This window comes from Ahaetulla prasina, chromosome 4 (genome assembly GCF_028640845.1).
Source record: "Ahaetulla prasina isolate Xishuangbanna chromosome 4, ASM2864084v1, whole genome shotgun sequence".
Lineage (NCBI taxonomy): Eukaryota > Metazoa > Chordata > Lepidosauria > Squamata > Colubridae > Ahaetulla > Ahaetulla prasina.
Window position 1 is genome coordinate 19,849,760 of NC_080542.1, and position 21,012 is coordinate 19,870,771.

Here is a 21,012-nt window from a genome sequence, read left to right on the forward strand (position 1 = left end):
GACAGGGTTTTCAAAAACTGTCTTGAAGCCAATGTCCTCCTCCTCCAGTTTCATTGTTGTCTTTTTTGGGTTAGTGAGAAACAATAGGTTTGCTAGTTTAGGAAGCAGAGGGCCTGGAGATCTCAACTTCTACAGAAGAGGTTGAGCCCAGGGAACCAGAAGACAGGATAAGTGAGAGGTCCTGCTAATGGGAAACTGACTAACTTGTAGACCCCCTATTTTTATGCTAACATTTTTTTTCCAATGTGGCAGCTCAGCATTGCATTCACCAACCCAGCAGATTATGAGTTGATTCAAATACAGGAATGGGAGGAATCCTGAACCTCTATGTTTAGAAGATAAGAAATGTAAACATTAAACAAATATATAATTATAAGCATGCCTTAATATAAACATCTCTATTTACTGAGGATTGTGCACATTTAAGAAGGCAGAAGAACTGGTGGGAAATGGGGCTTTTATCCTTCCTCACCTCAACAACAAAACTCTTCCTTGTTGTCCCACAGTGATGTCCTTCAGACCATCCCCTGTAAGATCTCTTCCTCCACTGATAGCTTGGCCAAAATAAGAAAACCTTCCAGAAAACTTCAGTCCCTCAATGCGCTGTGGAAAGATCAAGGAAGGTAAACAAGGAAAAAAATGGGGGTCGCAAATGGCTATTACATGGCGCTGGGATACTGGCCCAGCTTAAATGCAAGCCAGTTGCCAGTTGCCTGGATTGTGATCACATAACCAGGGGAATGCTGTGATAGTCATAAGTGTGAGGACAGTCATAAGTAACTTTTTCAGGCAATCATAACTTCAAAGACAAGAATGTTAAGCGTATTTACCATCTCGAGTATACATGTGTATGTTATATGTATAGAGAGAGAGGCAGAGATAACAGGTAAATAGAGATGAAAGTTAATAGATAATAGATGAGAGATATTAGATAGATGAGAGAGAGAGAGAGAGAGAATGGATGGATGGATGGATGGATGGATGGATGGATGGATGGATATGAAAGATTATGAATCAGAGAGAATCAGAATCAGATGAGAGAGAGAGAGAGAGAGAGATGGGTGGATAGATATGAAAAACAATAGAAAATGGAGAGATGATTAATAGATAATAGATAGATAGATAGATAGATAGATATAGATAGATAGACAGACAGACAGACAGACAGACAGATAGACAATCAATATAATCAAAGATTCATCTTTAGATATTCTTCATCTATTCATGGTTGTTGCAATACAAAGTCTTGACATGTTACTATTAACCTAGTAACGATGTACTGATGCTAGAAGACACAATGGGTGTATCTACATGCCTCTTCCTTCCAGTTATCTTCTGTGGTAGTGGGTGAAAGGCAGGCCATGTGCTGGTGGGAAAGGGAGAATGATACTGGGAGTTGAAGTCCACAAGTCTTAAAGTTGCCAAGGTTGGAGACCCCTGCCCTGGAGCATTCTCAGCACCTGGGCATCACTCCACCCTGGTGTTCATGCTTTTGTTTTTTAATGACAACACAAAAAGGTCTGTGTAATGTGTAAGGACCTGGTTTTGAGATTCTGCAAAGAGGGAGTGGACAGAAGATGGTGATTGTTGAGAAGAGTTGTGCAAAGGTATATCTGGGTGTCTTCAAGGCATCTCCAAGTCTTGCTTCCAGAGGAAAGAGAGGGATTGAGGCAGAGGTGGGTTTCAGCAGGTTCTGACCAGTTCTGGAGAACCGGTAACACAAACTTTGAGTAGTTCAGAGAACCGGTAAATACCACCTCTGACTGCCCCCCCCCCATCTAATCTCTGCGTCCTAAGTCCCAGCTAATCAGGAGGAAATGGGGATTTTACAGTAACCTTCCCCTGGAGTGGGTGGGAATGGAGATTTTACAGTATCCTTCCACTGCCACCCCAACCAACCCATGCCACACCTACCAAGCCACGCCCACAGAACCGGTAGTAAAAAAATTTGAAACCCATCACTAGCCTGAATGTCAGCTCACCTGAACATAACTGCGCTTGATGGATGCCCTTTTCCCTGAAAAGATGTACACGGCTCCTGCGTTCTCATCTTCCAACGGAGCACCAATGGCTACATCTGTCCATTTATCCCCAGTGATGTCACCCACTTCTGCAATGCTGGCCCCAAAGTGACTAAACAAATGTCCTGGCTCTCCTTTTAAAGCTGCGTTGCTGTCTGTACAGGAAAATGCTTCATTCTGCAAAATGTAAGAAATGCAACTGGAATGCAGCAATGGTGGGTTTCACATATTCTTGGCACCAGTTCGCCTTCCGTGCATATGCCCGGCCTCCTGCGCATGTGCTTTGCTCGCATATGTGCCTTCTGTGCATGCGCCCAGCCTCAAAATGTGGCTAAATAGGCGGGTGGGTAGGCATGGGGGGGGGCCCACCCGCAGTCACTCAACCAGTCTGAATCGGCTGAGTCCACCTCTGGAATGCAGATGAGTTTCTCAGGGGCCAGCCCCCACAATATGGTCTTTACAAATTTTTCCTACTACTTTTATACTACTTCAGTACATTTTATTAAACATCTGGGAACATATTTACATTAGGATACAATTTTATTCCATTGTGGACTGTCATAATTCCCCGAGTAATTTGGGGACTTGTAGTTCAGTGAAAGTTCTGAACACCTAGCCTTTCCTTTTATTGCATAATAAACCATCATTACTAGAATTCCCCAGAGAGAATAAATGTGGTTCCTAACCCATTTGGGGTTGATCGCATAAGTGGATCCTCAGTATTTCACATCTCCTGGCATGTACACAGTTTCTCTCTCTCTCTCTCTCTCTTTCTCTCTCTCTCCATCCCTCTCTCCCTCCCTCCCTCTCTCTCTCTTTCTCTCTCCCTCCCTCCCTCCCTCTCTTTCAAGATAGAGCCTGTGTTTAAAACAGAGTTTTTCCAGAGGCAACGTGGAAGATTCCATTGCTAAATTAAAATGTTTACGCCGAGTGTCACACTCATTTCAAATATTTATTTGCTGTATTGGAGCGCAGCCTTCACAAAAATATCAAGAAATATAGGTAGTCCTCGACATACAATGGTAAAAGAGACTGCCCGTTAAAGGTCATAAATCGTGACAGTCGAAAAGTGGATTACCCATGGCACCTGCTTGATTTTATGACTTCTTCTTTTTTTTTTTTTTTTTTTGCAGTGGTTGTTAAGTAAATGCCACAGATGTCAAGCGAAGCTCTATGGGCCAGTTTTGCCAAAAATCGGAAGAAAATGCCAGTTTTCAGCAAAAGTGTGTTAAAGGAGGTAAAAATGCAGACCAGAACTTCAGAATCAGGTCACAAATAACCTGGGGAGGTCCATTGTAACTTCAAATAATCACTAGACGGCCAGTTGTAAATTGGGTGTTATGTATTTGAATTCTTGGAGGGAAATTTGGGCAGGAAAAAGCACGTTTCTAATTGGCTGGTGCCTCAGCCCAAATGCTATATAAGGAGGACTGTTCTCCTATACCAGTTGCTGGGTTCTGACAATAAACTTAAGAGCTGATGTTACTGAAGTCCTGTCTCCTGCCTCCTTATTTCGCGAACTCAACAAAGTTTCTATTCCATTTCTCCTTCTCCTGATTTACAGTGTATACCTGGGGATTTTGAGCAGATTTGGAAATTATAGAAACTCTAGAGCTGTCCATCTTCAGCCATCATTTATTCTGTGTTTCATAGATCCAGAAGTTTCTTACCTTAAAAAGACAGATGTGGACCCTTCCTCCTGCAGTGCCATCATAATACATGGGAGCTCCAACCAGAACTAAATCTGTGCTTGTGTCTTGATTGAGGTCCACTGAGCACAGAGTGGCTCCAAAGTAAGAACCAACCTGTTGGATCAAATAACCACCTCTTAATTTCATTCTACTTTTTAAAAAACGGAGCAAGGCCATTATTTGCATGTTTCATGTTCTAATTGCAAAAGCAGAGATATTACTGCTGGACGCAAGAAGTATTATATTTTTGAAGAGTCTAAGCCTGCAACCATATGTTATGAAGCATGCAGGCAATAAAGGAAAAAGATACATTTTCAGATAATTAATGCCCTTTTACTTGGTTCTTTGCAATCCTGCAAAATCAGCTATATTAGTGCTTGGCAGCTGAACTGATTTATTTCTGGCAGTTCAACCCAAAAACCAAGTGAAGATTTGTTTATTTTTCAGCTATGAAGCCCTCTACAAAGCTGTGAAAAGTTCCTTTTCCCATGAGCAGGAATTCTCACCTCTCTTGAAAAGAGATTAATCAGCAGAAGGATCAAAATTTCAATCTGAGACCTAAAATTAAGCTACAGCAAGTATTTAATAGCCTGGGTAGGTCCCGGTATTTTGGGATTACCAGTCCCATCATCTCCTCGTCTTTGTTGGAATTATGGAACTTTTATATCAACATATTTTCAAGCTATAAAGGAGTGCTCTAAGGAGACATGCCAGAGAGATTTAACGTCTATGGCAGTAATGGGTTCCACTTACCTTCGCTACCCATTTGGAACTGTGAGTGCGTGCGGCACTTCTGCGCATGCGCATACACAGAGCGTCTGTGATGATGTCCAGGCGGGTGGGCAGAGGCTCCCATTGCCGCTACTATTGGTTTGCCCAAACTGATAGAAACCCACCACTGATCTATGGCAGGGGTCTCCAACCATGGAAACTTTAAGCCTGGTGGACCTTTGATTGTGAATGTAGTAACAGCAGCTAGGATTAATTTCTTAGTATTTGCTAAGAATTGGAAAAGTGAGAAATTACCATTGCAAGATGAAATTATTAAGAAAATAATGGAATGTGCAGAAATGAGTAAATTGACATTTGAAATCAGAGAGCAGGAAGACAAACAATACTATAAGATATGGGATTTATTTTACCAATGGCTAGAACAGCGGTTCTCAACCTGTGGGTCGCGACCCCATTGGGGGTCGAATGACAATTTGCTAGGGGTCGCCTAAGACCATCGGAAATATGGGAAGTATACCTGCAAGTCGAAGAATCGGGAATTTGGCTTTAGGCGTGATGAATTAAAAAAGAGAGAAATCTTTGCTCTGATGTCTCCCTCTCAAGCCAGCAGCAATCACTCCCAATCGCTAGCCTAATCTAGCTTCAGGCGCGATAAACTTAATAGGGGAGGAGTCTCCGCTTTAATGCCTCCGTCCTCAAGGCAATTGCAAGCAGTTCAGATCGCTAGCCAATACGGCTTCAGGCGCGATAAATTCAAAACGAAAATAATTTTATGGTTGGGGTCGCCACATCGTGGGGAATTGTATTAAAGGGGTCGCCACATCATCGGGAATAGTATTAAAGGGATCGCAGCACTATAAAAGTTGAGAACCACTGGGCTAGAAGGAAAAATATGTTAAAAACGGTTTGAGAGAGGTTTCAATAAGGAAAGAATTGTTGAATGATACAATGGATTTAAGATGATGGAATAAATGATGTAATAAGATAAAATATTAATTTAGAATAATTTATATGAAATGAGAGAATAAAATATTACAGTTAATTAAAGGATTAATTGATTAAAACATTTGGATATATACTAGATTGATAAAATGTAAGATTAGATAAATCAATGATACATATATGTTGAAATTGCACAAAAGATTTGTAATTGACCTACCGACACACTATATCTGGATTGAAGATGTTTTATGTTTGTTTGTATTAAAAAAAATACCAAAAAAAATTAAAAATAGCCTGATGGACTTCAACTCTCAGAATTCCCCAGCCACCTTTGCTGGCTGGGGAATTCTGGGAGTTGAAGTCCACCAGGCTTAAAGTTACCAAGGTTGGAGACCCCTGATCTATGGAGTGCTTATCTATCACACAAAACTTGTGAAGTATGATCTTACTTCTGTGCTAGCACTTTAGCTTCCAGTGTGTCAAAATCAGAAGAACCAAAGAGAGATGTAGAGAGAGACAGAGATAGACAGATGTGTTTCATAATAACATCTGGACATTGTCAGTGGCCTTTTTCTCTGAGAACCAATCCACTCTCAGTCCATTGGGAGACAGAGACAGGAAAAAGATGTAAGATTTGAACCTGAAAACATGTGTGTTTATACAGGTAGTCCTCGACTTACAATCATTTGTTTAGTTCAAAGTTATAACTGCACTAAAAAAAGTGACTTATGACCGTTTTTCACATTTACGACTGTGACAGCATCCCCATGGTTATGTGATCCAAATTGGGCGTTTGATAACTAGCATGTATGTGCAGTGTCCTGGGGTCATGTGATCACCTTTTATGACCGTCTAACAGGCAAAGGGGGAGAAGCCAGATTTACTTAACAACTGTGTTACTAATTTAGCAAGTGTAGTGATTGTCCCTGTAGGGATGTGATGGCTTAGTGGGTAAGACGCTGAGCTTGTCGATTGAAAGGTCGGCAGTTCAGCGGTTCGAATCCCGAGTGCCGCGTAACGGGGTGAGCTCCCGCTATTTGTCCCAGCTTCTGCCAACCTAGCAGTTCGAAGGCACGTAAAAAAATGCAAGTAGAAAAATAGGGACCACCTTTGTTGGGAAGGTAACAGTGTTCCATGCGCCTTTGGCGTTGAGTCATGCTGGCCACATGACCACGGAGACATCTTTGGACAGTGCTGGCTCTTCAGCTTTGAAACGGAGAAGAGCACCGCTAGTCAAGAATGACTAGCAAGTATGTGCGAGGGGAACCTTTATCTTTACCTTTAGTGATTGTCCCAAAGGTGTTTTTTTCAAGGAGCAACTGGACTTCCTTGTTTTTCTTTGAAGACATTTCACTTCTCATCCAAGAAGCTATTATAAATCCTTCTGTTCTCCACCATCCAGTCAGAGCTGAAGAAGCTTCTTGGTTGAGAAGTGAAACGTCTTCAAAGAAAAACAAGGAAGTCCAGTTGAAAAAAGCACTTCCTTGAAAAAAGCACTTCTGGGACAGCCATGGCCTAGATGACTGAGAATCTCCACAGACAAGAGCAGTGAGTCACTTAACAGTTGTGGCGAGTCTTGCTTAGCATCGGAAATTTCAGGCTCAATTATGGTTGTAAGTCAAGGGCTACCTGTATGGGACCTTGAACCTTTGCCCAATAACCTTCATGTTTGAGTAATGTTTTGGGTGGAACCTGATGCACATCCTCCTTCAGAGGTTTTATCTATGCTCTGTTCAATTTTTTCAGAGTTCTTTTATCTCCATTCATACCTGTTCTCCTACTGCCTCCATCTTCACCCTCCATTTCCTACTCAGGGCTTCATTCTCAAAGTAGACAACTTTGCCGATGTGATCATAGCGAGGAGCTCCCACAACCAGACCATTCTTCCCATGGAACCGGACAGGCTGAGAAGAATATCCTAAAGGGGAGACAAGACAGTCTAAAAACTTATACTTAGAACCAGTTGTGGCCCAGGGCCAAGTAGGTAGTAATAAACTTAGTCCGTGGAAAAACAAACTTTATTCGAACAGCTGGGAATTACTTCATTCCCAGCGTCGTTCAACTAAATGCCTCCCAACACAAATTCTTCAGTTAGCTCACAAACTTTAGTCTAATTAGGCAAACTGCCAAAGGCAAACGTCCAGAAGCCACAAAAACAAAGACGTAGACGAAGCAGAAGACACAGCTACAGTGTTGTTTTCCGGCAAAGCTGAAACACCGGTGCTGGTCTGTTTTAAGCCTTATGGAGCGGGGCAATCATCTCTTGGCCCTACTCCCAAGTTGCCCTCTCTGCTTGAGCTGCTCTTGCCTTCTGGCAGCTCTTCTCATGTGTGCATTAGGAACAGGCTCCTCCGGTTCCTCTGCCTCACTACTGTCAGGCTCTGGAGGCTCTGGAGTCTGTACCTCACTTCCTGACAGCCCTGGCCCCACCTCAGCCTCATCGCTGTCTGACTCCGTTGCCCGCTCCGTAGGCTGCTGATGGACCACAACAGAACCGTGGTGGTGAACCTATGGCATGCATGCTAAAAGTGTAATGCAGTGCCCTCTCTATGGGCACATGAGCCGTCTCCCAGTTCAGCTCTGCCACGCATGCGCACACACCTCCCAGACCGGCCAGCTGGTCATCGGGTCTCTGCCATGCATGTACAGGTGGTGGGACGCATGCAGGGGGGCTACATGCACATTGCATTTTGGGGGTTCGGGTGAATATGCACATACGCATTCGTGCACACATGTTTGCACTTTGGGCACTTGGCCCAGAAGAGGTTAGCCATCACTGATTTAGAATAACTTTTTTGTCATTTTGAAATGTATACTAATCGGCATACATTAAAATGAAATTTTGTTGCCTACAGCTCTCAGAGTCACCACCTCCAATATACACTATATAAGCATGAATAAATACATACATAGATATAAAATTATGCATATGCCCACATGTATTACATGACATAGAGAAGCAACATAGTCTAGTTCGGATGTACACATGGTGAGATATAATAAACAAAATAATTCACATGATGATAGAGGACCCTTTAAATTTACAATCAAGCTTGGGATAGGTTCATGTGGAGGATAATGATCTAAAAATGCAGATAAGGTAGTCCTCAATTTACGACCACTTGTTTAGTGACTATTTGAAGTTACAACATCATCTTAAAAAGTGATTTATGACTGTTTTTCACACTTGCAGCATCCTCATGGATCCCTGGCAAGTAGCATGTATTTATAACCTGCAGGGTCACTTAATATAATATAATATAACAACAGAGTTGGAAGGGACCTTGGAGGCCTTCTAGTCCAACCCCCTGCCCAGGCAGGAAACCCTACACCATCTCAGTCAGATGGTTATCCAACATTTTCTTAAAAATTTCCAGTGTTGGAGCATTCACAACTTCTGCAGGCAAGTCGTTCCACTTATTAATTGTTCTAACTGTCAGGAAATTTCTCCTTAGTTCTAAATTGCTTCTTTCCTTGATCAGTTTCCACCCATTGCTTCTTGTTCTACCCTCAGGTGCTTTGGAGAACAGCCCGACTCCCTCTTCTTTGTGGCAACCCCTGAGATATTGGAACACTGCTATCATGTCTCCCCTAGTCCTTCTTTTCATTAAACTAGACATACCCAGTTCCTGCAACCATTCTTCATATGTTTTAGCCTCCAGTCCCTAATCATCTTTGTTGCTCTTCTCTGCACTCTTTCTAGAGTCTCAACATCTTTTTTACATCGTGGCAACCAAAACTGGATGCAATATTCCAAGTGTGGCCTTACCAAGGCATTATAAAGTGGCACTAACACTTCACGTGATCTTGATTCTATCCCTCTGTTCATGCAGCCCAGAACTGTGTTGGCTTTTTTAGCAACTGCTGCACACTACTGGCTCATATCTAAATGGTTATCCACTAGGACTCCAAGATCCCTCTCACAGGTACTACTATTGAGCAAGGTACCACATATACGGTATCTGTGCATTTTGGGTATTTTTGCCTAAATGTAGAACCTTACTTTTTTCACTTTTATATTTCATTTTGTTAGATAGCGCCCAATGTTCAAGTCTGTCAAGATCTTTCTGTAACTTGAGCCTATCTTCTGGAGTGTTGGCTATTCCTGCCAGCTTGGTGTCATCTGCAAATTTGATGAGTTCCCCATCTATCCCTTCATCCAAGTCGTTGATGAAGATGTTGAAGAGTACTGGGCCTAAAACAGAGCCTTGGGGTACTCCACTGCATACTTCCTTCCATGTGGATGTAGTTCCGTTGAGGACTACATGTTGAGTGTGGTTGGTCAGCCAGTTACGAATCCATCTGATGGTGGTGCTGTCTAACCCACATTTTTCTACTTTATCTAGTAGTAGGTTATGATCTACTTTATCAAATGCTTTACTGAAGTCCAAGTAAATTATATCGACAGCATTCCTCTGGTCTACTAATTTTGTCACTTTGTCAAAGAATGCAATAAGATTAGTCTGGCATGATCTGTTTTTGACAAACCCATGTTGGCTTTTGGTTATTACTTTGTTTGCTTCTAGGTGTTCGGTGATTCGTTGCTTGATTATCTTTTCCAGAATCTTCCCCGGTATTGAGGTCAGGCTGATAGGTCTGTAGTTTCCTGGATCTGTTTTTTTTCCTTTTTTGAAGATGGGTATCAACATTTGTAACCCTCCCAGATGGCTTCCTACAAGCAAACTCTTAACAACCATATAAGTCAGATTCACAACCTTATAAGTCAGTCAACCACTGCAGTCATTAAATTAACAATTGTGGCAAAAAAGTTGTGTGCCACTCTCTTAACAACCACTTTGGTTAGCAAAAGGCATTTCTGGTCCCAATTGTGGCCATAGATTGAGGATTACCTGTAATGAACTTGCTTCCTGCCACTGAATTAAATTGAAAATTGTCAAATTTGTTAGAAGAAAGCCTTGTGTAGTACAAAATAACAGAGATAAAAGAGTCTAATTATAATAATTTTAGTAGAATGCCCTATTTGAAAGAGAGAGAGAACATGATGGAGGGTGTGAATTTTGGATTTTATTTCTTACCAAGATAGGAATTATTCATATCTTTGAGGGTGCTGGAGATATTAACAAATTCTGGGTCTCGGTTGCTGGCTTGATATAGAAGTAATCCTCCAGACCAATCGTAGGCTCCCACAGCTCCAATGACAGGGCCTTGCTAAATCACAGCAAAAAGTTAGAATAGCACCACAGGATCATCTGGGGGGAAAAAATAATGTCAGACCTGCCACAACTTGAACCTTTAAATAAAAACGACCCTGGGCTCCATTTGTTGAGAAAGGTATAGTTTATTTGAGATCAAGTGTATTACAGTAATGCATAGCCAGAACTGAAAATTGTATGCCAAAATTCCTAATTCTACTTCAGCAAGATGTTTTAATAATGGTCAGTCTGAGTGCAGTTTGGCATGCAGCCCCCTTTTTCTTCCAGCTGGGTGACCTTGAAGCAGCATCTTGAGGAGATGCGGCACTTACTTTCATTTCCCCAAGCAATCTCCCCTTCATTCATTCTCCCCACAGTTCATGGCAGTCTGTCACTGTATAGCAGCAAAGCACAAGCAGGCATAAGATGGCAGCTGACAAATGAAAAGTTAGCTTTAAGAAAAGATTAACTTCTTACGGTTGCAGGTTGCTACAAATAGCTCTTAATTTAGAATGGTGGTTTAGCAACTGTATGAAGTTATGACCAGGGGTGAAATCCAGCAGGTTCTGACAGGTTCTGGAGAACCGGTAGCGGAAATTTTGAGCAGTTTGGAGAACTGGCAAATAGAATAGAATAGAATTTTATTGGCCAAGTGTGATTGGACACACAAGGAATTTGTCTTGGTGCATATGCTCTCAGTGTACATGAAAGAAAAGATACGTTCATCAAGGTACAACATTTACAACACAATTGATGATCAATATATCAATATAAATCATAAGGATTACCACCTCTGACTGGCCCCAGAGTGGGGTGGGAATGGAGATTTTGCAATATCCTTCCCTCAGGAGTGGGGAGGGAATGGGGTTTTTGCAGTATTCCTCCTCTGGAATTGGATGAGAATGGAGATTTTGCAGTAGCCTTCCCCTGCCACACCCACCCAGCCATACCCACAGAACTGGTAGTAAAAAAAATTGGATTTCACCACTGGTTATGGCAGATCCCCTGAAATGGACTTATGACCTGGATTTGAAGTTCTCATATCCAGACCCACCCACCCACCACCCACCCCCGTGAATCACATATTTTGGGCACTTGACAATAGATTTCATTTATGACTATTTGCAATATCCTACAGTCATGTGACTGCAATTTACAATGTTTTTGTCAGAAACCAGTGTTTACTTGTGGTTTCTGACAAAAATCATCCCATAACAAACACCCCATGAGTTCACTTAACAATTGCTGTGTTTGCTTAACAACCATTGCAAAAAAGGTTGTAAAACAGGTCCAGTCACATGATGACCCATTTATGATAGTTATGACTGGCCCAAAGTCACCCTTTCATGGCTAAGGCTGGATCTGAACTCTCTACCTCCCATTTTCTAACTTGATGCCTTAACCCCAGACCGAACTGGCTTTAATTTCCCTCCATTGCTGTCTCACATACCCTTTTCCTAGAAAAAACATTGAAAAACTTTGGGAAAAGATGCATTTTCATAAGATAGTTCTGCAAAGCTAAACAATTTCTGGGGATTTCAGCAGCATAATTCAATCCAGGTACTGGATTGAACATATTGAGCAATGTTCCAATATAGAATTTATTACTGTAAAATTTCTGGGGGGGTTTCTTGGAGAAGACAGAGATTGTTATTAAGGGTAGGAAAGGCAGGAAGGGGGAAAGGGAGGGATATTCATTGCCCGCTACTAAAGGTCTACTAAGAGATTGTCTCCAAGAATGCAGCGGGTGGAAGTCCATCAGAGGGAGATCTAACCTGGAAAGGAGGGATTTCCTGACAGTGAAAATAATTAATCAGTAAAACATCTTGCCTCTTGGAGTTGCGGGTGCTCCATCACTGGAGGTTTTCAAGAAAAAAATTGGACAACCGTTTGTCAGGGAAGATATAAAGACTCCTGCTTTGGGAAGGGGGTTGGATTAAAAGACCTCCAAGGTCCCTTCTAGCTCTATGTTTCTATGATCCATGCTGGACTCAGAAACACTCACCGGAGTCAGCAGGGCACTCAAACCTTCCTGGGACATCTCCATCTGGAAGAAACTGCTACTCTGGAACTGGGTGCCTATGGGGAGACACAACCGCAACAGGCACACAGGACAGAATGCCTTCAGTAAGGATAAGGTAAAGTTGCGTGTTCTTACTTTAGTCCGGAAAACCGACAAATGGATAATTGAATAAATCAATACAGAGTTTTCAATCTAGGTACAAATTGCTAGTTTCAAAACATAAGCTTGTTCAGACCAGTAATACACAAAAACTGTAAGAAATAGATCAGCTCTATTGCAAGTAGATCATTCTGCTATTCTCAAAATTACACCTCTTGCCTTCATTCTTGTTTCAGGAAAAACTTTGCATATGAACTTGCCTTGGGAGGAATGCTAGGAAATACTCAAAAAAGATGGAGCGGGGATTGCATCCTTAAAAAGCCCCCAAAGTTACCTTCAATTGCAAAGATTTTGTTCTGTAACTGGTCCTGGATGTTTTTCAAAGCATTAAAATTATTGACTTTGAAAACGTGCTCATCGTCTGGCTCAGAAGCGATGTCTTTCAGTTCCTGCTGGACTTTGATTGTTGAAAATGCCTGGCCAACCTTAATGTGGGAAAAGAAGGAAGGGTATTTCAGACGCAGTTGTTTGTAATTGGCAACCATACAGCACAGCAGAGAAACTCATTCTGGTAGTGAGCCCAGGGTTTGGATAATCCCTAAATCTAATTTGTATATATACTTTGTTTATACTAAAGGTAAAGGTTCCCCTCGCATATATTTGCTAGTCATTCCTAACTCTAGGAGGCGGTGCTCATCTCCATTTCAAAGCCGAAGAGCTAGTGCTGTCCAAAGACATCTTCGTGGTCATGTGGCCGGCATGACTCAATGCCAAAGGCACATGGAATGCTGTTACCTTCCCACCAAAGGTGATCCCTATTTTTCTACTTGCATTTTTTACGTGCTTTCGAACTGCTAGGTTGGCAGAAGCTGGGACAAGTAACAGGAGCTCTCCCTGTTAAATGGCAGCCCTAGGGATTCGAACTGCTGAACTGCCGACCTTTCGATCGACAAGCTACCGTGTCCCAATATTGTATATACTATGGTAATCTAAATTGCAAGGACCTGTGGGTTCAATTTTGGGTGGAAGGTTTAAAGAGGTCAAAGAATGACATCTGGCCAGCGGCATGTGACTGTTTCCAATAAGGACAATGCAGGCAACATGGTGCCTTTTTGTGGTCAATGTAACTGAAATACAAGACTAATTATATATTGGTGACTGAGGCTCCTAAGAAGATTCTCACCCCGATGGCATAACGGATGATCCCAGCTTGTTCAGCCTCTGGTATCACCTCCCAATATTCAGCAGCATCATTCAGCTTGCTTCCATCGGTTATCACAATAAGGATCTTTCTAGCCTTATTCCGGGATCCTTTTTCTGCGATAAACAGTTCCCTCCTTGAGAAGAAAAGGGAAGGAAGAATGAACAGTGATTCAGCTACTTAATATTTTTCCAGGAATATTGACCAGTGAAAAGGAGGGTGAGGAAAAGAAAAGAGAGAGGAGGAGGAGGAGGAGGAGGAGGAGGGGGAGTGGGAGTCGGAGGAGAAGAAGAAGAAGAAGAAGAAGAAGAAGAAGAAGAAGAAGAAGAAGAAGAAGAGGAGGAGGAGGAGGAGGAGGAGGAGGAGGTGGAGGAGGAGCAGGAGGAGGAGGAAGAGCAAGAGGAAGAGGAAGAAGAAGAAGAGGGAGAGGAAGAGGAAGAAGAAGAAGAGGAAGAGGAAGAAGAGGAAGAGGAAGAGGAAGAAGAAGAGGAAGAGGAGGAGGAAGAAGAGAAAGAGGAAGAGGAAGAGGACGAGGAAGAAGAAGAAAAAGAAGAAGAAGAAGAAGAAGAAGAAGAAGAAGAAGAAGAAGAAGAAGAAGAAGAAGAAGAAGAAGAAGAAGAAGAAGAAGAAGAAGAAGAAGAAGAAGAAGAAGAAGAAGAATTACAGTATTTTAGCGGGAGGGGGAGGACATACACAACTTTGCGGATGGCTGTGGCTGTTTTGGTCCATCCATGCAGTTGCTCCACTTCCATTACAAGGTGTGTGGGGTCTTGACTTTTGAAATTAAAATGTTCCCTGAAGTTCCCTGAAAACTGCATGAGAGCAAACTGGTGCAAGAAAAGAGGCACATGGTTATTACGTTGTGTTCTGCCTGCATGATGACATAAAAACATACTGTATTTATTTATTTATTTATTTATTTATTTATTTATTTATTTATTTATTTATTTATTTATTTATTTATTTATTTTCTCACAACAGTATATATAAGCATAAGCATGAAAATAACTATATAATATATATGCATATATATATAAGCATAAGTATGTAATAACTATATTAATTGGATACAATGAAAGGAAACAATAGGACAGGAACGGTAGGCACATTTGTGCTCTTATGCACGCCCCTTACAGACCTCTTAGGAATGGAGTGAGATCAATAGTAGACAGTTTTTTGTTAAAGCTTTGGGGATTTTGAGAAGAGACCACAGAATCAGGTAGTGTGTTCCAAGCACTAATAACTCTGTTACAGAACTCATATTTTCTGCAATCAAGATTGAAACGGTTAACATTAAGTTTAAATCTATTGTTTGCTCTTGTATTGCTGTGATTGAAGCTGAAGTAATCTTCAACAGGAAGGACATTGCAATAGATGATTCTATGAGTTAAACACAGGTCCTGTCGAAGGCGGCGGAGTTCTAAGTTTTCTAAACCCAGGATTTCAAGTCTGGTGGCATAAGGTATTTTGTTGTATTCAGAAGAGTGGAGAACTCTTCTTGTAAAATATTTCTGGACATGTTCAATTGTATTGATGTCTGAAATGTGGTATGGGTTCCAGACAGGCGAGCTGTATTCAAGAATTGGTCTCGCAAATGTTTTATAAGCTCTGGTTAGTAGTGTAGTGTTTCTGGAGAAGCAGCTACGTAAGATTAGGTTTACAACTCTTAAAGCCTTTTTTGCGATGTAGTTGCAGTGAACTTTGGCACTTAGATCATTGGATATGAAAACTCCAAGGTCTTTAATAGGGTGGGGGTCATCTGTAAGGTAATGTCCATCAAGTTTGTATTTAGTGTTTAGATTCTTTTTTCCAATGTGTAAGACAGAGCATTTGCTGGTTGAGATTTAGAGTTGCCAAATTTTTTACCATTCTGACACAAAGTCAAGGTCTTTTTGAAGGGTAGCTGTATTGTTGGTAGTGTTAAAAAGTTTGACATCATCAGCAAAAAGAACACAATTACTTTTAATATGGTCACAGAGATCATTAATGTATAATATGAAGAGTGTTGGTCCAAGAATAGTCAAATAGACTATTTAGTAATAGTCAACAAAAAATTGTTGAGTCAGATAGACTCAACAGAAGATAACAACGACCTATCTCATATAGACTTCATAGAAGATAATGTTGAAAAAGCCCTTCGCAACCTGAAACCATCATTATCTATTGGTCCAGATGGACTATGTGCATACTTTTTAAAAAAACTTTCAATTAAGATAGCTGAACCCCTAAGCATAATCTTCAATAAAGCCTTCAAAACTAGTTCCCTTCCAAAACTCTGGTCTCTAGCCACAGTCATCCCTATCTTCAAAAAAGGAGATCCAAGCCTTGTTGAAAATTACAGACCTATCTCTCTATGTTGTGTCTCATGCAAAGTAATGGAATCCATCATAAACCAATCCATTACACTCCATCTCGAAATAAACAACCTTCTCTCTAATAAACAATTTGGTTTCAGAAAAAAATTGTCTTGTAACCTACAACTCCTCCACTGCAAAAACATATGGACTACCAACCTTGATCAAGGAAAAACAATAGATGCAATCTACATAGACTTCTGCAAAGCTTTTGATTCAGTAGTACATGATAAACTACTCCTCAAACTAAAATCCTACGGCATTTCGGGACCTCTTCACAATTGGATAAATGCCTTCCTGTCAAATAGACAACAAGTGGTCAAAATTGGCAACGCTATATCAAATCCTGTTCCTGTCAAAAGTGGCGTTCCCCAAGGTAGTGTTCTTGGACCAACACTCTTCATACTATACATAAATGATCTCTGTGACCTCATCTCAAGTTATTGTGTTCTCTTTGCTGATGATGTCAAACTATTTAATACCACTAATAATGCTTCTACCCTTCAAGAAGATCTCGACTTAATTTCCAATTGGTCTAAAACTTGGCAACTGCAAATCTCAACTTGCAAATGCTCAGTCTTACATAATGGAAAAAAGAACCCTAACATCAAGTACAAACTTAATGGACATTACCTAACTGACGACCCCCACCCTGTCAAAGATCTTGGAGTTCTCATATCAAATGACCTTAATGCCAAAGCCCACTGCAACTACATAGCAAAAAAGGCCCTAAGAGTTGTAAACCTAATTTTACGCAGCTTCTTTTCTAAAAACTCTACACTACTAACTAGAGCATACAAAACATTTGCCAGACCTATTCTTGAATACAGCTCATCCGTCTGGAACCCATACCACATCTCTGACATAAATACAATAGAACGAGTCCAGAAATATTTCACTAGAAGAGTTCTTCACTCCTCCGAAAACAACAAAATACCTTATACCAACAGACTTGAAATCCTGGGATTAGAAAACTTACAACTCCATCGACTTCGACATGACCTGTGTTTAACACACAAAATCATCTATTGCAATATCCTTCCTATAAAAGACTACTTCAGCTTCAATCGCAATATTACAAGAGCAAAAAATAGATTCAAGCTAAATGTCAACCGCTTCAAACTTGATTGCAGAAAATATGACTTCTGTAACAGAGTTGTTAATGCTTGGAACTCATTACCTGACTCCATAGTCTCTACTCAAAATCCCAAAATCTTCAACCAAAAACTGTCTACTATTGACCTCACCCCATTCCTAAGAGGACTATAAGGGGCGTGCATAAGAGCACAATAGTGCCTACCGTTCCTGTCCTATTGTTCCCTTCATTATATCAAATTAATATAGTTGATGCATATTTTTTTTACTGATGTATTTTCTTCAAGACATGTTGTTTTATCTATGACAATTGTTTCTGTATACTGTTGTGACAAAAGAAATAATAATAATAAAAAAAGAACATTGCCTTGGGGAACGCCGCTATTGATAGGAACAGAATTTGATAGGGCATTGCCTATTTTGACCACTTGTCTGTTTGACAGGAACGCTATTATCCAATTGTGGAGGGGTCCGGAGATGCCGTAGGATTTTAGTTTTAGGAGAAGTTTGTCATGTACCACTGAGTCAAAAGCTTTACAGAAGTCTATGTAAATTGCATCTATTGTTTTGCCTTTATCAAGATTTGTAGTCCATATGTTTTTGCAGTGAGGAAGTTGTAAGTTACATGATAATTTTTTTCTGAAACCAAATTGTTTATTAGAGAGTAGATTGTTTGTTTCTAGGTGGAGGATAATGGATTGGTTGATGATAGATTCCATAACTTTATAGGTGACACAGCATATAGAGATTGGTCTGTAATTTTCAACTAAGCTGGGGTCTCCTTTTTTGAAGACAGGGATGACCATGGCTAGTGACCAAAGTTTGGGAAGGGAACTGGTTGTGAAGGCTTTTCTAAAGATTATGCTTAGGGAGTCTGCTATATTAGTGGAAAGCTTTTTTAGGAAGTATGCACATAGTCCATCAGGCCCTATAGATAGGGATGGTTTCAGTTTGCGAAGAGCTTTTTCAACATTTTCTTCAGTGAAATCTATATGTGTTAGGTTGTTGTTGGTGCGGTTGGGGAATGTCGGCTATGAGCCATTACTGTTAACAAAGACTGAGCCAAAGAATGTGTTAAAGAGATTTGCGTTAACTGTTTCATCATTATTTTCTTTGGCGTTAGATTCTTTTAGTGCTGGGATGGATCTCGAGTCATTAAGTTTGTTGTTCACAAAATTATAAAAACCACGATTTGAATTTGTGCGCAGAAGGTCTTCTTCTTGCTTGGTGTGGTAATTGGTGCATTCAATTTTTATTTGGTTGCATATATCTCTGTATCGGTTTTTGAAATTAGCTACATGTCCCTTTTTGTTTTTCCTCCAAAGGGATTTTTTTTTTGATTGAAGCTTTTTTACTGATATGGGTAATTTGTTTTTCTTGATTTTTGTGGTGATTTGTGGTACGTAGAGTTTAATGACTCTATTGACTTTGAGTAGGAAAACTCTTTAGTGGTCTTCAGCAGTGATACAGGATGAGAATAGATTTTGCCAGTCAAGAAATGAGAGGTAGATGTTTATAAGGTCATAGTTGGCTTTTTTGAAATTGTAGTTTGGAATACTATTATTATGACGATTGTTGTACGGCCGTATATTGAGAGAAAAGTCTATCATGCTGTGGTCGCTGTTGGAAACGAGTTCTTTTATTTGTAGTCCATAAATTGCGTTTGTGTTGTTGCAGAAGATGAGGTCAAGGCAGTTGTTAATTCTTGTATTGTTAGTTACTAGTTGTTCAAGACCTAGGTTTGTGATTTTGTAGCACTTTTCTGTTGATTATGGCAGGTTTACCCAGGTCACCAATAAATTTTCATTTTCTCCATTTTTATTTTCATTTATTTATTTATTTATTTCATTTTCTCCAAATTTAGATATAAATGGAAAAATAAGAAGATCCTTTGCAAAAGAATTCTTATCCCTTCTCGATGCTTAAAGGAAATTGTATTGACTGGACTAATTCAGTATTGCACTGCTTGATGTTCCAAAAAAACCTATCATCTAAGGCTTTAAAAAACTAAGATAAAATAACATTTCACGATGATTATGAGTAAACGTCACCTTAAACCTGACTGAAGCCCTGCCATTTTTATTGTAAAGATAAAGGTTTCCCCTGTCCAGTTGTGACCACTTCTCATCTCTGTTTCTTAGCCAAGGGAGCCAGTGTTATCCAAAGACACTTCCATGATTATATGGCCAGCATGTCTATGCCCCAAGATGTGCAGAACACTAAGCACTGCGCCACAACAGTTTCATAGTATTTATTAGAATAGAAGAGCTGTGGTGATGCAGTGGTTAGAATGCAGTATTGCAGGCTGACTCTGCCAACAGCCAGGAGTTTGATCCTGATGGGCTCTAGGTTGACTCAGCCTTCCTCCTTCCGAGATTGAAAAAATGAGGACCCAGATTGCTGAAGGCAATATGCTAACTCTGCAAAATTGCTGAAAGAGTGCTGCAAAGCACTACGACATGGTATATAAGTCTAAGTGCTATTGCTATTGCTTTTTAACAACAGAAAATGTTGTTAGCAACCATTGCAAATGATAGGAACAAGTAGAAGAAGTGATACTTGGATAGCCTTGGACCAGGAAGTGACTTGGCCCAGATCAATGGAAAACTTGGCAAGGTGGACCCTCCCAGTGGCTCTTACCAATGTATCTCTGCCAGAGAGATTCTTGATGACCTCAGAAACAAATTGCTTCATCTTTTCAAAGTCTTCTTTCATGATGCTGGAAGAGCCATCAATTAGGAAGGCAATGTCAGTTGCATGGTGGGTGCACTCTGATGGTAAATATATGGAGAGAGGGGCAGACATATATTTAAAGGACCCATCATGCTATTCCCATTCCAGGCCCATCAATGATAGCAACCTCCACTGCTCCACTGATGTTGTTCAGTTAAGGCTTTCATGTAACACTTTTTAGTGTGATTTAAAATCACTACTGATTTACTTTGGTACATTGTGGCTGCTATGCCCCAGGTAGAATCCAAGTCCAGATTTAGCTTTGCATGTCCTTCTTCCCTCCCTTTCTCCCTTCCTCCTTCCTTCCTTCTTGCCTTCTTTCCTTCTTCTCATTCATACCTCCCTCCTTCCTCTTTCCTCCCTCCTTTCCTCCTTCATTCCTTTTTCCTTCCTTTCCTCTTTCCTCCCTCCTTTCCTCCTTCATTCCTTTTTCCTTCCTTTCCTCTCTCCTCCCTCCCTCCCTTCCATTCCCTTTTCTCCAGATCTCACCTTGCAATGATTTTGGAAAATGTTCCTTTTCTTGAAGATTTTGGTCCAACAGAAAGCAGTAGCCATTTACATACATATTTTTCCCACAGGCCCGGTGCACCGTGGGGCCACAGACCTTAAATAAACAGAGATGGAAACCAGAGTTAGTGAAGAAGGGAGAGGGAAAGAGATGTAGAGGGAAGGAGGCAGTGGTGGGATTCAGCCAGTTCATACCACTTCGGGAGAACTGGTTGTTAACTTTCTGAGCAGTTTGGCAAACTGGTTGTTGGAAGAAATCATTAGGGCAGAGAACCAGTTGTTAAATTACTTGAATCCCACCACTGGAAGGAGAGAGAGGGAGGAAGAGGGAAGAGGGGGGGCAGGTAAAGATGTTCCTAAATTGAGCTTGATCCCTTCCTGACAAATTTATTATTTTGGCAACAACAGAGCCAACAATCTTTTTCCAGGGTGTGAGATCACAGTTTAACCTACAGCAAAAG

At 40.8% G+C, this 21,012-nt stretch overlaps 1 protein-coding gene across 1 annotated transcript in view; it reads right to left on the reverse strand.

Annotated features, from left to right (window-relative positions):
- The window catches only part of LOC131198065 (integrin alpha-M-like), a 45,513-nt gene that overhangs the window by 21,717 nt on the left and 2,784 nt on the right, over positions 1-21,012 (reverse strand). Inside the window, exons 2-12 of the mRNA XM_058182575.1 lie at positions 20,534-20,648; positions 19,952-20,082; positions 14,556-14,689; positions 13,845-13,998; positions 12,996-13,146; positions 12,545-12,618; positions 10,423-10,555; positions 7,156-7,304; positions 3,692-3,826; positions 1,983-2,198; positions 473-603 (exon numbers count right to left, since the gene is read on the reverse strand). Coding sequence (XP_058038558.1) covers positions 473-603; positions 1,983-2,198; positions 3,692-3,826; positions 7,156-7,304; positions 10,423-10,555; positions 12,545-12,618; positions 12,996-13,146; positions 13,845-13,998; positions 14,556-14,689; positions 19,952-20,082; positions 20,534-20,648 — 1,523 coding nt within the window. The remainder of the gene's footprint in view (positions 1-472; positions 604-1,982; positions 2,199-3,691; positions 3,827-7,155; positions 7,305-10,422; positions 10,556-12,544; positions 12,619-12,995; positions 13,147-13,844; positions 13,999-14,555; positions 14,690-19,951; positions 20,083-20,533; positions 20,649-21,012) is intronic.